Source organism: Pituophis catenifer, unplaced genomic scaffold (assembly GCF_029215685.1).
Source record: "Pituophis catenifer annectens isolate HBS135680 unplaced genomic scaffold, rPitCat1.0.hap2 SCAF_6, whole genome shotgun sequence".
NCBI lineage: Eukaryota > Metazoa > Chordata > Lepidosauria > Squamata > Colubridae > Pituophis > Pituophis catenifer.
This window is the reverse complement of record NW_027256886.1, coordinates 66,453,663-66,468,642: the sequence shown is the minus strand read 5'-3', so window position 1 is coordinate 66,468,642 and position 14,980 is coordinate 66,453,663. Positions and strand designations below refer to the sequence as shown.

The following is a 14,980-nucleotide window of genomic DNA, read 5'->3' as shown; positions in this document are numbered from 1 at the left end:
TTTTTCTTATGGTGACTTCCTCTAGGACATGTTATAAGCAAGTTTTATTTAACTTTTTTTTTTGTTGTGGAACTAAGTTATAAAACACTTTTTGTTCTGAATGAGAAAAGATGCTTCCCATATAGTTAATAAAATGTAACATCTAAGATCAGAGGTGAAGATCACTAACTGAATATGTTTAAAATATTTAAATAGTTTGCGAGTAAAGACAGTAGTATCCTACATGTGTCTGCTCAGAACATCTGCAGTAAGAACAGCAGAGTGTAGAAGGTTATATAAAGGTTTAAAAGATGATAATTTTAGCCTAAGAGAATTAATGAACTGATTAATGGCTGAATGAGTTAAGATTTTTTGTCCCATCCCTAAAGCTTCATTCCATATTTTTCAAGGAGGTCTTTTTGAAGAAGCATTTGGAAGGGGAGAAGAAATAAGAGGACGTTCCTTTAACTTCCGTAAATAAAGTCTAACAGTATTTCCATCACCACCCTCCAGGCTTTCACAACAGAGTTTGAAATTGACCTATGATCACATTCACTTCTGCCAACTTCCAAATGCAATTCCAGTCCATGGTTATCCTTTTTCCTCAGCATATCCAGCAAAGCAGTGGGAGAGTACACAAATGTTAACCAGTCTTCTGTCCCTTGAATACCACCAGTTTTCCAGTAACACAATTCATCTTACCTGTTCAAAAAAAACCCCAACCCTTTGGTGTTTCTCCCCACCCTTCCCCATTTTTCAGTAGGTACATTTGTGTATGTTCATCTGATGGTTTGCTAATAAAAATAAGAAGTTTTTAGGGTAGAAATAAGGGGAAGTCAATCACAAGATAAAGGTAAATTAAGGTGTTTAACAATAGTGCTCTGGAGTGCTTCAGATCTGATTCTAAGGAAAGGTATATTGGAGTGCCCAGAGATGTGGACATGATTTGTCTGCAACATCATAAATGATGGTGAACCTATGGCACGCGTGATGGCAAACCTATGGCACGCATGCCACAGGTGGCACGTGGAGCCATATTGGTGGGCACGCGAGCATTGCCCTAGCTCAGCTGCAGTGCATATGAGCGCGCAGGCCAACTGATTTTTGGGCCTTCCGGGCAACCGGAAGTTGGCAAGCGGCCGTTTCCAGCCTCCAGAGGGCCTCCAGGGGGGTGGGGAAGGCCGTTTTCACTCCTAGAAAGCCTCTGGAGCCTGGGGAGGGTGAAAAATGGGCCTACCTGGCCCACCGGGCCATCACGTGTCAAAAACAGGGAGCACAGGGTGGTTGCATGTGCATGTGTGGGGGTGGAGGGTGGGGCGCATTGAATTGTGGGTGTGGGCACGCACGCGCGCAACCCCCCGCGCTCCCCCGCTTTTGGCACGCGACGGCCATCACTGTCATGAACCAACTTATGGAATCTCACAGGAGTCCAATTTAAATCTTCCAAAGGCTTCCTGGCAATCTTCCATTTAAAAATATCTGAGAATTGAAGCTGAAATGGTACCCCGTTGGTTTTGATAACTTTCCAACAAACAGTTTCCCAAGTAGGTGTTGTCGTGGTTGCATGGTGCTGCAGGAGGCTGAACTGAAGAGGGAGGATTAATTATGAGGAAATAGATTCTGAACAATGCATACTTAAAGAAACAAGCTCCAGCAGCAAGATGCTGAAGAGAATAATAGCTTACTTGAACCCAGAAGCTCAGAGCAAAGATGAAGCAAGAATTATCATCAGGAAGTAAACAGAACATCCAGAAGCTGTGCAAACCAGCTGTAGTTTCGAACAAACCAGATAAGACCTAATGGCATTAGGAGATGCATCAGTTTCAGAGTTAAACCTAAAGTGATATAAAACACTTATGCGGAAGTTCCCAATCCACAGTATACATTATTACCTTAAGTTCTGCTACAAATTTACTTAATGCTACCTTCTCTGGGCTGCAAAACAAGTTGTAGTTTTTCTATAACCGTTTGCTGTTATCTGCTGTTTGTCCTGAGTGTTGCAGGCTAGATTTGGTAGCCCCAATTTTTTAATAACAATTTAAAATCAGAAGGTACAAAAATACATTTTGGAGGCTACATTCAGAATGTTCTGTAATGTAATGAAAGCCTGGGGCATATGCTGTTTTAAAATGCTTTCGTTGAGTAAGGTATAGAGGAATGTTCCTGAGATCACAAGAAAGATATATTCTTATCTGAACTCCCTAACAAGTTTAGTCTAGCATCCAAACTATGATTTCAGGTGGTTCTGGTTTTCCGTGTCTGAATAAGCTTGTGATATATTTTCTGGTATCAGCTGTGTTTTTATTTGCGTTTTGAATAATAGTCCAGTGCTGATCATTACAAATATTGGCTCTGCTCTTTATGGCTGGGGAGTTGGCTTTCGTGCCCAGCGCAAATAATGAATGTATAAACAAATCCTCTTGAGAACAGAGCCATTTTAAGGAGCAATAGTTATAACAAGGGTTGCCAACTGATCAGAGGTGGGAAAGGCACATGCTGGCTGTTCCTATGATTCTAGGAGTAAGCAAATATTTTCAAAATATGGGAATAAACTTTTTCAGCAGTATGTTCAACTGTTGTAATGAGCAGGGTAATAGCTGGCATAAAATTTATCAGATATCACCAGTGTTTTTGACTCCTCTCAAAGAGTGTATGTGCCAGATTGCTTGAGAGTTAAAAGCAGTTAACATAACTGGCCTACTGTGTGGTAGAACAGACCCAGATTCATTCAGATAATAAATAAATAACTGGTATGTACAATAATTGAATAGGTATTTGATAGTGAGGGAGCAAATTTATAGCCAGCAACACCGGATGACTAGAAATACATTTCTTGTGGCTATATACCTGATATATAGTGTGAAACCAGAAGTAGATATCCTACTAGGGCCTAGAGCAGTGTTTCTCAACCTTGGTAGCTTGAAGATGGGTGGACTTCAACTCCCAGAATCCCCCAGCCAGCAGTTGAGAAACACTGGCCTAGAGCCTCATTCATCAAATCAGTCATCTTCCAACAGTGCTGAATCAGCTACTTCCAGAAAACCCATAAGCAGGTAAGAATACCGTACTCATTTTGTGTTGTTCTTTCCCAGTAATTAGGTATGGAAGACTACTTCTCAATATTATTTATTGGTTATTATTCTTATATCTGCTTTAGTGTACTGGGAAGAAGCAGAAGTATTCTTCAGAAGTATTTCCTTTTTTTTTTCTCACCCCACACAATCTTATAAGCCTATGCTGCTCTACTAAAGTTCAACAATACTTAGACAACTTGTTCTCAGATAATATGCAAGACCTTTTGGGATTAAAAAGAGTTTATTCACAGTGACGGTGGTTTAGAATTGCAGCCTGAATCACCTTTTAGTTATGTTCTGACTAATGATGCTTTCAGATAGATGGCTCTTTGTGCATTGCTTCTTTTTTTAATAAATGCAGAAGAGATACAAGTGGAAACTATTATTAAATCACCTCTATATTAAGAATATACAGCACTAGTATTGTGACTGAATTTGTACCCTAAGTTATAAATTACAGAGTATGGATGTTTATAACTCTTCTCTCAAACATTTGCAAATCTATTTACAATATTTTCTTTTAGCAGCCACTGCAGTGTCTGATAATTTTAAGAACTAGACAACTAAATATCTAAATGGCAGTATGTTTATGGTTGTTTTAATCAGAATGATGTTCCTTTTAGTGAAAAAAAAGTGCAATAGGAAAGTTCTCCTTTCCTTGTCTGTCAAGGCCCCTGTCATACTTGTTACATCTAGGCATAATTTATTGAAAAAGATATCCTAAAAAAATCTTTTGCTTGTTTGAATGACTTTTATGTCGGATGGCCAGATGATAAGCAGGATATACCTGCTGAAATTCCTTTTGCTTATCACTTTTGGGCTTGTTTTACTTCTGGCCACTGTAAGTAGAAGGCTTTTGATGGGCTTTGCATAGAAAACATTGCACAGGATAACTTTAAAGTGAATTTTGTGCACTGAATGCAAACAATGCAACATAGGACATAGTAGGGCACTGAATTTTTATTTGTTAGGAGCCAAATGTTGATTAAACTGGAAGAGATTCCTTTCACAGAAAAAGAGAATGGGTTTTCATTTCTGTTTTTCCAGTTTTTCTTAGTGTTTGAGTTTGCTCTCAAGTTTGGTAACTGTTTCCTTGCAGCTTTGCGTTGCCAGCAAACTATTCATTGTTCTGGCATGTCTGTGTTGTCATATAAAGCTGAGAAAAATGCTGCCTCTTTTTCTGTTTTTTGTAGGTTAAGATTTTTGCAAGTTAACTTGCTTTAACTTGTAAAAGTCTTATCCAACCTTAAAGATCAAACCCGACTGAATTGTTATTACTAAGGTTTAGGTCATTTGGAAAAGTAGTGTCAACAATTGTAGGCTGATGGTATAAAGTAACCACAATATGAACAGAACCACCAGTCCATGTGACTAATTGCATAGCTGGATTTTCCCTTGTAAGGAAAATAGAACAGTAAAGACATCTGTTTTCTGTTATATGCTAACTTTTTCTTCGATGGCTCTGAATTTATTCAAGCTTTTAAAAAAATATTTAACATATTTCAGAAAAATAACTGTGGAAAATTATGTGCTGCTACTGTATATTTTAGAATATTGTACATTGTCGTGCTACAGAAAATAAATCAAACCAAAGTTTATATAAAAGGATCTTATTTCATAGGTAGGAAGAGAAATAAATTTCCCCCTTTTTTTCAGACACTAAATGGTTTGGCATTGGAAATAGAAGGGAAATAGCAGCTACCCAATTTTTCATTTTTTTAAAACAGACCTTAGAACATAGATTTTCAGATAAGTTCTGTAACTATTGTGCAGCTCTTGTCACATGCATTTTTATTCTTATATTGACTCCATAATAATTGTAAGTTTGCCTTCAGAAGTTGTGGGTACTCCAACACTGGAGGTTTTTAAGAAGAAATTGGACAGACATTTGTCTGGAATAGTAAAGTGTTTCCTGCTTGGAAGATCTCCAAAGTCCCTTCTAACTCTGTTATTTTGAATTTTGCAATTCTAGGCAGGATACAGAGTATGACTAATTAAAATTAAAGCAACTATCATTGTTGCAAGAAAGATTGGACAACTGTCTTTCCGTCTGATTATGGAGATAAGGATGGATTCCAGACCCTTGCAGTGATGACGTTATCTAGTTGGATAATGAAATATTTGCAAGCTCAGAGACCACCAGAAACTCCACTTTTCAACCCTGAGCTGCAACCCTGAATGGTTGTTTTCTGCAGAATCCTGCATAATACTAACTGTCCATTTTTAGAGCACTGGTTAAGTCTCTTGTGGTCTTATTTACATTGATTGCAAACTATTTTGAAAGAGTACAAGATCTGTTTTTTAAACACTATACTTGTAAGTGGCACCATTGAATATTTCATGCCAAGCGTCACCTTCTCCCTGCTGAAATAACAAGATTTTGGACACACCACACCATCACAGTAGAAGAAAACCAGGATGTGACATAATGGAAAGCACCAAGTTATACCATAAACAGACTGGTAGGGGACTCAATTTGCTTCCCAAATGGGAATTCTGCAGAAATTAAAGAGTATGACTCAGAATGAGAAGACAAATTATTTTTTTAGACAAAAGTACTTATTATTAAAGACTCACCTCCAATTCTTTTCTTTCTATGCTGTGAGTGAGACAAGGCAGTGTAAATCTGTGATCTGATAAAACTTCTATTGGCTTTGTTCCCATTACCATAGCAATTATGCATACTACCTGGGTTCACACTTTACAGAACACTCACAATATGGTTTCCTTAATTTTGGTTCAGTGTGTTGAACTAGCTTTTGTGATGTGTAAACAGTGGTGAAATCCAAATTTTTTTACTACCGGTTCTGTGGGCGTGGCTTGGTGTGGTGTGGCTTGGTGAGCATGGCTTGGTGGACGTGGCAGGGGAAGGATACTGCAAAATCTCCATTCCCGCCCCACTCCAGGGGAAGGATATTGCAAAATCTCGATTCCCACCCCACTCTGGGGCCAACCAGAGGTTGCATTTGCCAGTTCTCCGAACTACTCAAACTTTCTGCTACTGGTTCTCCGAACTACTCAAAATTTCCGCTATGAGTTCTCCAGAACCTGTCACAATCTGCTGGATTTCACCCCTGTGTGTAAATCACATCTTTTGGCTTAATGTATGCACTATTACAAATCCAATCTATTGCAATGTATTTTAGTAAATCAATGTTTCCTAACCTTGGTAATTAAGATGGGTGAGGTTCAACTGTTGTCCAACCAGCTGGCAGGGGAACTCCGGGAATTAAAGTACCGGTACACCAATCTTAAAATTGTAAAATTTAAGACAATAAATCATAGTTAAGGAAATCAAAGCTTAGCATGATGTACTATCCTGGCTACAGTGTCAAAACAAATGGACATCTTCAGTTGAGTGTTTCTTGCATTCTGTGCCTCAAATGAATATTGTGGAGAATGAAAACTTTTTGTTAATAATTAATACCAATTTACTTGAAATGTTTTTGAAGTCATCCTTTCTACAATCATTTTGCTTAAAAGTGAAAGAAAAGTTGGGGGGGGGAGAAAGGAAATGCTATTACATTAATTCTGTGATACTTTCTTCAGAAAGGAAATGTTCAGAATAAATACTATAACAACGTTGTTTCATTTGACAGTTTCAGCAACCACACCCTTATATTTCATAACAACAATGTGCAAATAAACTGCTAATCGGCCTGGCTTTGATTTTTTTTTTTCAAAGTAGCCCTTCTGTTTCTGCATAAAATGAGTTTTGTAGCCAGATTAAGCATGAAATTAAGCATTTAATATTTAGTATACTATATTTAATAAACAATACAGCAGTATTTGAGAACTTCCATGAGCATCTAATATACCCAATGGATTTTATAGCTATTTACCGGTAGTTATTAAGATTTCCTTAGAATGGAGTATGTATATATAAAATGTGGGTAGAAGTATAAACAGGTCATAAGTTCACATTCCTATATTAAATATAAATCATGATTTAGGTAATTAACACCCAAACAAAAAACAAAGCACATATTGTAAGGTCCTTGCCAATCACTTCGGATAACATTTTTGTTAACTATTATATCAGTTGCTGATCTGTAGAAAATTACAGAGCCAATCACCATAATAATTTTGAATAATAGTACCTGTTGCCAAGAAAATTGTTCTCTGCATTCTCCAAAGAAAATGGAGAACAAATCTCTTTTTGGTATGGTGGCAGGATATGACTGAGAACTTGCTATGAACTCACATTTGGCAATAAATGGATAGTGTGGTTGGGTGATATAGGAGAGCCAAATATTTAACTCATTCATGATTATCCATCCAAAAAATGTTTTAAAATTGCTTTTTTCTAGGTCAACTTTATATGCTGAATTTAAAGCCACCTGTGCTTTGCTTTAGCTATCCATTACCGATCCAACTCTCAACATATGACTTCCCCCATCATTTCTAATTATTTATCTAGCATTTGTTGGAGAGGAAATAATGAAACTTATGGCTGGCCTGTACATTCAACAAAATACTTGATTTTCTCATGTAAGAACGTTAGAATATTTTTCTCAGAATGCTAAAGTGAAAGACACATTGAACTCATTCTCCTTGGACTTCTATATGAATACAGAGAAAGTTCCCTTTTGAAATATGGATATTTTCTCTGATGACTTTACTAAATATAGGTTACGACCACAACTGAGCCTAACGTTTCTATGGCTAAGCAAGACAGTTAAGTCACTTTGGCTCTATTTTACAAACTTTTGTACCACAGTTGTTAAATGAATCAAAGCAGTTGTTAAGTTAGTAAGACAGTTGTTAAATGAATCTGATTTTGCTTATCAGAAGTTCACAAAAAGTTATCACATGACCCCGGGACATTGGAACCAGAATTACAGGTAGTCCTCAATTTACAACCACAATTGAGCTCCAAATTTATGTTGCTAAGTGAGCTATTTGTTAAGTGAGCATTGCCTCATTGTACGAATTTTCTGGCCACATTTGTTAATGCAGTTGTTAAATTAGTAACACTGTTGTTAAATTAATCTGGTTTCCCCATTGACTTTGATTGTCAGAAGGCCACAAAAGGGGATCACTTGACTCTGAGACATTGCAACTATCATAAATGTGAGTCAGCTGTCAAGCATCCAAATGTAAATCACATGAGTATGGGGATGCTGCAACAGTCATAAGCGTGAAAAATGGTCATAATCACTTTCTTCAGTGCCGTTGTAACTTCGAACAGTCACTAAACAAGCTGTTGTAAGTCGAGGACTACCTGTATGATCCAGGTGTAAGCATCTGAATTTTGATCACATGACCATGGGGGATGCTGTAACGGTTTGTAAGTGTGAAAAGCGACCATAAGTAGCTATTTCAGTGCTATTGTAGCTTCAAACTGTCACTAAACACATTGTTGTAAGTCAAGGACTACCTGTTCATAACTTATTCTAAACAGATAACATCCTGTAACATGGCTCAGAGGCATCCAGAGGAATGCAATTAAAGAGGATTTGGATAATGCTGCAAACATACATGTGCTGGTTAGTTAGAATGGCAATGATTAGCCAGGAGGCTATTTCTCTAAAATGATATATTTATGGTATAGGGCCGTGATGGCGAACCTATGGCACGGGTGCCAAAGGTGGCACATGGAGCCATATCGGTGGGCACGCGAGCTCAGCTCCAGCAAGCATGCGTGCGCCAGCCAGCTGATTTTTGGGCCTTCTGGGCCCACCAGAAGTCAGGAAACACACTGTTTCCGGCCTCCGGAGGGCCTCTGGGGGGGGTGGGGAAGGTCGTTTTTGCCCTCCCCAGGCTCTTAGAAAGGCTCTGGAGCCTGGGGAGAGCAAAAAACGGGCCTACTGGGCCCACCATGCCAAAAGCGGTGGGAGCATGGGGGGGGGCCACATAGAATTATGAATGTGGGCACGCTTGCCTGTGACCCCACCGCGCTCCCCCCACTTTTGGCACGCGATGGCAAAAAGGTTAGCCATCACTGGTATAGGGTTTCCTGCTTGAGCAAGGGATTGGACTACAAGACCTCCAAGGTCCCTTCTAACTCTGTTATTCTGATGCAACACAGTCCCCCTTTGGCTAGAAATTTTGTCTGTGGATGGATTTGAAGCCTAAAATTTCAGTGCTAATATTACTGCAATATGCAGATCTTTTGCAATTTAAAGCAGTGTTTTTCAATCTTGACAGCTTTAATATGTGTGGACCAGAGGTGGGTTCTAAATTTTTTTACTACCGGTTCTGTGGGGGGTGGCTTGATGGTCATGTGACAATTATTTAGGATTTAGCAGAGGTACTGGTATACCAGGCTTTTAACTGCTTGCAAAGCTGAACTGATCTACCTATGTATTTTTGCAGGCACTGGTCTACTCATTTGTTTTCTTTTAACACTGATCAGCTGTAAGGCAGCCCTTTGAAGCCCCACAGCAAGAGTTTAAACAGTTTTTTTTTCCCTCTAGCCATCAGCTGGGGCTCAGGAGGCAGCAATAGATTGGGGGTGGGGCCAAATAAAAGAGTAAGAGTAACGTGGGGAGGCGTGGGGGTGGGTGGGGAGGGCGGGGGGGGAGAACCGGTTCGGTGACATCATATCGTCACCGCTACCAGCTCGGGAGAACCGTGCTGAACCGGGAGGAACCCACCACTGGTGTGGACGTCAACTCCCAGCATTCTCCAGCTAGTTAGCTGGCTAGGGAATTCTGGCAGTTCAAGTCCATACATCTTAAAGTTGCCAAGGTTGCAAAACACTAAAGTATCTTCCAGACATACTGATCTACAAAGCCTACCAGCTTCAGCCATCAGAGGTATGGCTCATAATGTCTTGGGTGATGAGAGTTATAATCCAAGAGATTTGGAAAATATCATAGTGGAATAGGTTAGGTTTTTAGCCCATGGCCGTTGTGGTATTTGACAGCTTTGAATAATGTAGCAAACCCGAGCATATTTGTGATCAGCAGTGATTTTCAACATCTCAGGCCTAAATTGGCAACTTCTCAAAGGAAAGCATTGTTTTTCTTATAATACCGTAAGTGTCCTCTTGATAACAGATTTCCCTCTTTTCTTACAGGCTAATTGGCACAGCATCAGTAGCACTCAAGGAACTAGTAGGCACGCAAAGTAGATCTCTTCCATACAAGCTCATTCCCCTGATAAATGAAAAGGGACTGGAAACTGGAGTAAGTGCCCTCTTTATTTTTATTATTTAGCTGGATTATTTAGCTGGGGAACTTTTCGGAAGGATAAATCCACAGCTGCAATCGAAGATGGCTGAGTGGGGAAGATCAGAACTGGCAAGATGATTACTTTATGAATGAATGTATTTACATTAAAGGGACTAACAAAACAAAAATATACATGTTAAAAGGCAAAAGATCTATACGTTGGTTTTAATTATTCTAATATACTGCTTCAACTACCTTACTGTACAGTGGTGAAATCCAAATTTGGTTACTACCGGTTCTATGGGCGTGGCTGGGAGGGCGTGGTGTGGCTTGATGGGTGTGGCTTGGTGGTCATGGCAGGGGAAGGATACTGCAGAATCTTGATTCCCACCCCACTCCAGGGGAAGGATACTGCAATATCTCCATTCCCACCCCACTCTGGGGCCAGTTAGAGGTGGTATTTGCTGGTTCTCCAAACTACTACTATTTCCACTACCGGTTCTCCAGAACCTGTTGGATTTCACCCCTGGTAGCATAGCATTCTTCTGAAATGCAGCCCACAATGCATTTAAATACTAAATCCATAATATTAATGTTAAAGATCCAAAGAATTGGTGAGCCCAAATTTGCTCATACGGGTAGTCCTTGACACCATGGGGACCAGAATTTCCATTGTTAAGTAAGTCATGTCTGATTTTACAACCTTTTTTGCCACAGTTGTTAAGTGAATCACTGCAGTTGTTAAAAGAATCATGAGGTTGGTAATTGAATCCGTCTTTCCTCATTGATTTTTCATGTCCGATGTTGGACGGGACGGTCACATATGGTGATCACATGACCCTTCTACATTGCAACCATTGTAAATATATGCCGGTTGCCAAGCACCCAAATTCTGATCACGTGACCATGTGACTCCTTCAACAGTCATAATAGCAATAGTGCTTAGACTTATAGACCACTTTAAAGTGCTTTATAGCCCTCTCTAAGTGGTTTACAGAGTCAACATATTGCCCCCAACAATCTAGGTCCTCATTTTACCAACCTCAGAAGGATGGAAGGCTGAGTCAACCTTGAGCCGGTCATAATTGAACTCCTGGCAATGAGCAGCAAGTTACCCTACAGTAGTGCATTCTAACCACTGTGCCACCATGGCTAAGTGGAAAATCCAGTTGTAAATCACTTTTATCAGCGCCGTTGTAACTTTGAACGGTCACTAAACAAATGGTTGTAAATCAAAGACTATACTGGAGGTACAAAATAGCTTCATGAAATTAAGAGAATATGTTTTATATATAAGCCACAAGGGTGGCCTGTAGGTCCATAGAACCACCTTGAATTCATCCATTGCAGCATTTGTAAGTTCTTTTTTTCTTTTAATTTAGGCAACAATTGATTTGGTGGTAGGCTATGAGCCACCAGCTGGACCTCCAAATCCAAATGACCCAGGGGGAACAAACCCAGAGAGCACTGAAGGTATGCTAAAACCACTATTCCCACTCATCCTTCCATTAGCAAAGATAAGCAATAAGTTATCCCAAGATTTTAGTTGCCTGCATTTTAGTATTGTATGGAGGAGCTTTCCACTTTTTCTCTCCCCTGATCTGTGGATTGGCGTAACTTTCTCTCCATCTCCTTTGGCACTGCTATGAGAAGATCAAAAACTCCTTTTGGCTTTAAAACAGCACTGATTTTGTTACCTAGTTTGGGTAATGAAACTGCAAGAAAACCACCAGGCTGAGTAAGCATCAAGGACCTTTGGTTTTAAAATAACTTGAGATCTCTACTGCAGCTGAACTCAAGGAAAGGGGAATTCCATTTAGCTTTAATTATAATTAAAGAAGAAAAGGTTTCAAGTTGGCTTGTTCAAACCTTAATTTAAATTTAACCAGCTTTTTAAACATAATGGGGAAAAAATACCCTCAACTATGGAATAGGAGATGTAAGGGAGAATGATGGCTATGGGACAATTAACTACACTGTAAATCAGGGGTGTCAAACTCAAGACCCGCGCAGGCTGGATCCAGCCTGCAGGGTGCTTAAATCTGGCCCACGGGGCTGGCCTGGAAATAGCAAAGGACTGGCGCGTGGTGCCTCTGGCAGCCAGAACCGTGCCCCCCCCCCTTTTTTTTTTCAGCCTGGACAGCCTCCTGCAGCACTCTGCCAGCCAAAAAATATTTTCTGCAGTCTCACTCTAGGCATGATTTCTCAAATGAATAAGTGTGTTCAAGATCAAGTACCTGTATGTGCCTTTGAGTCAATTTTTGACCGCTGGCAACTGCCTGGACAAGTCCCTGCAGTTTTCTTGGTAAGGTTTTCCAGAAGTAGCTTGCCACAGCCTCTTTCCTAGGGCTGAGAGAAAGCGGCTGGCTGAAAATCAACCAGCTAGCTTTGTGCCTAAGGCAGAACTGGAACTCATGATCTCCCAGTTTCAAGCTTGGTGCTTTAACCACTATACCAAAATGGGTGTCTCAAAGTCAGGTAATCCTAGATGAACAGCCAAAGAGCTTTGTTAGCATGTTATATTCAGACTGTGGATTGGCGTAATTTCACAGCCCTGAATGTCCACCCCAATTCTGCTAAAGTAACAAGACTGGCGAGTGATACTCTTCCTACAGCTTTAAGTGATGGACAACTATTACTAGATTGCCCTGGATAGCATAGATAGTTGCCAGTCCTGCACCACACAGACTAAAAATTGTGAATGAATAAATTGTGTATCTGACAAATGATATTGGATAGGAAGGAAATGCTATCGGGGCAATCTAGTAATAATATACTTCAATTAAAGCTTTAGGAAGAGTATCACTTACCAGCCTTGTTAATATATATAGTTCTCTCTCCGTGTGTTTGTGTGTGTTCCTCAGGACATATAACGAAATGCTTTCAGCCTTCAAAATGGAATTGAAACTGAAATCATATATTTCACATTAGCATTTGCAATATGCAACTGCTACACCCTACCACAAGGAGTGAAATTGTAATGGGTGATCTACTGTAATGCCTTAATAGGAACTTTGTTGCCCAAATAAAAGCTTTCAAATAAAATTATTATTCAACTGATGTTATAACATTAAAGTGGATAAGTAGCAACAACATTCTATATTTCAAAATCAGCTTCTCTCAAATTATTTTTTTTTCAGATTCCCCATTGGACAGAAATCAAATTATTAGAAAAAGAAATTTTGCTTATAAAGATAATAGGAGATAAGTGGTTAGCTATATATAGTCCTACACAAATAGTCAAAAATAAAATTGTTCTTTAAAAAAATTCCACTTCAGGCTCCAAATGCAGATTTGTACAGTATTATTGTGATTTTGGTTAAAAAAATAAATTGTTTCCTTTATTTAACTCATTTATGTTTAGTTAAAAACTAAAGAGCCAGCTTATTTTTTTACAATACAATTTTAAGTTTAAAGGTGACACCAACTGGAAAAACTAGTTTTTTTTGTACCTTGGGGGAAGGTAGCACTCTGCCCTTAAAGTATATTTTTTCTATTTACAAAGTTTTCTCTTCTCACCTAGGAATTAAGATAGCATATACCAGCTATTCAGCAGGCTGTCTGTAAGCGAATAAAATGCTTTTCATAACATAAAAAGCCAAAGTTTTTGGAGAGGCTTTAAATCATAGTAGCAACTATTTTGGTCATTTACAACTGGAACAGGGAGCTTCAGATCTAAACCTGATTTATAGAGACATGAAGTGAAAGTGACTGGCATTGTTTCTTTCCTCGCCCAGTTCTTAAAGCAGCAAATCTGATAACCAAACTGTAGCACATAGCAGAACTGTTTCTTTCAACCATCAATCCTATGTAACTGGACGGGTAACAGCCAATGGTGGGATTCAAATAATTTAACAACCAGTTCTCTGCCCTAATGATTTCTTCCAACAACCAGTTCACCAAACTGCTCAGAAAGTTAACAACCGGTTTTCCCGAAGTGGTGCGAACTGGCTGAATCCCACCACTGGTATCAGCTCTCACATAGAATCTGCAAAAATCCAAATTATTACTAGATGGCAGCACAGCGAGAGAAAACTCTCATTCTTTCTTGACGTCTGATGGTGTTTGTGCAATCCTTGTGCAATCCAAGTAACCCTGCTTAATCTTTGTGTGTGATATAACTTTTGTTGAGCTTTCTATAACATACTAGATCAGAGCTCTCCAACCATGGCAACTTTAAGACTTGTGGACTTAAACTCCCAGAATTCCTCAGCCAGCAAAGCTGAGGAATGGAGACCCTTGTACTAGATAACCCGTGACCTGATGGGTCATTGTTAGAGATATTTCTTTTTCCAAACAGAGAAACAGAATGACCACAGGCAGGCAAAAAAAAAAGTACAAGTGATTTTCAATTTCCTGTCGGCTTCCTCATTAAGTTTCCTTGTGGGACGCTGACAAGAAGCATTGGAATTTTCCTTTCTCCCTTCCCTCCCTCCCTCCCATCTTTCTGCCACAACAAGTTTAGGCTTCCTGCCAGCTTCCCCATTGTCTTAATTTTTTTTAAAAAAAAGTTGCCCTGAGGGGAAGGTGTACAAGGGTGTGGTGAATGACGGGAATGGTGTGACTTTGCTTGTGGAAAGCTGGCAGGGAGCATGGACAATCACAATTGAGTTTTCACTTTCTGCCGGCATCCTCTTGATTTTTGTGAAGTTGTCAGGGAGCATTGAAAATGATCAGCTAACCATGGCTGACCATAGCAGACTGGCGGCAATGAAGCAGCCACGGATTTGCCAAATTTCAATCCCACAGTTCTCAAATTTTGGAACATTCTGTAAGTTAGCCAATTTGAGCTATGTTGTTGCCCTATGA

At 39.4% G+C, this 14,980-nt stretch overlaps 1 protein-coding gene across 1 annotated transcript in view; it reads left to right on the top strand.

Moving 5' to 3' along the window:
* Nucleotides 1-14,980, top strand: part of MYOF (myoferlin) — a 101,567-nt gene that overhangs the window by 13,045 nt on the left and 73,542 nt on the right. Inside the window, 2 exon segments of the mRNA XM_070946096.1 lie at nucleotides 10,078-10,186; nucleotides 11,554-11,644. Coding sequence (XP_070802197.1) covers nucleotides 10,078-10,186; nucleotides 11,554-11,644 — 200 coding nt within the window.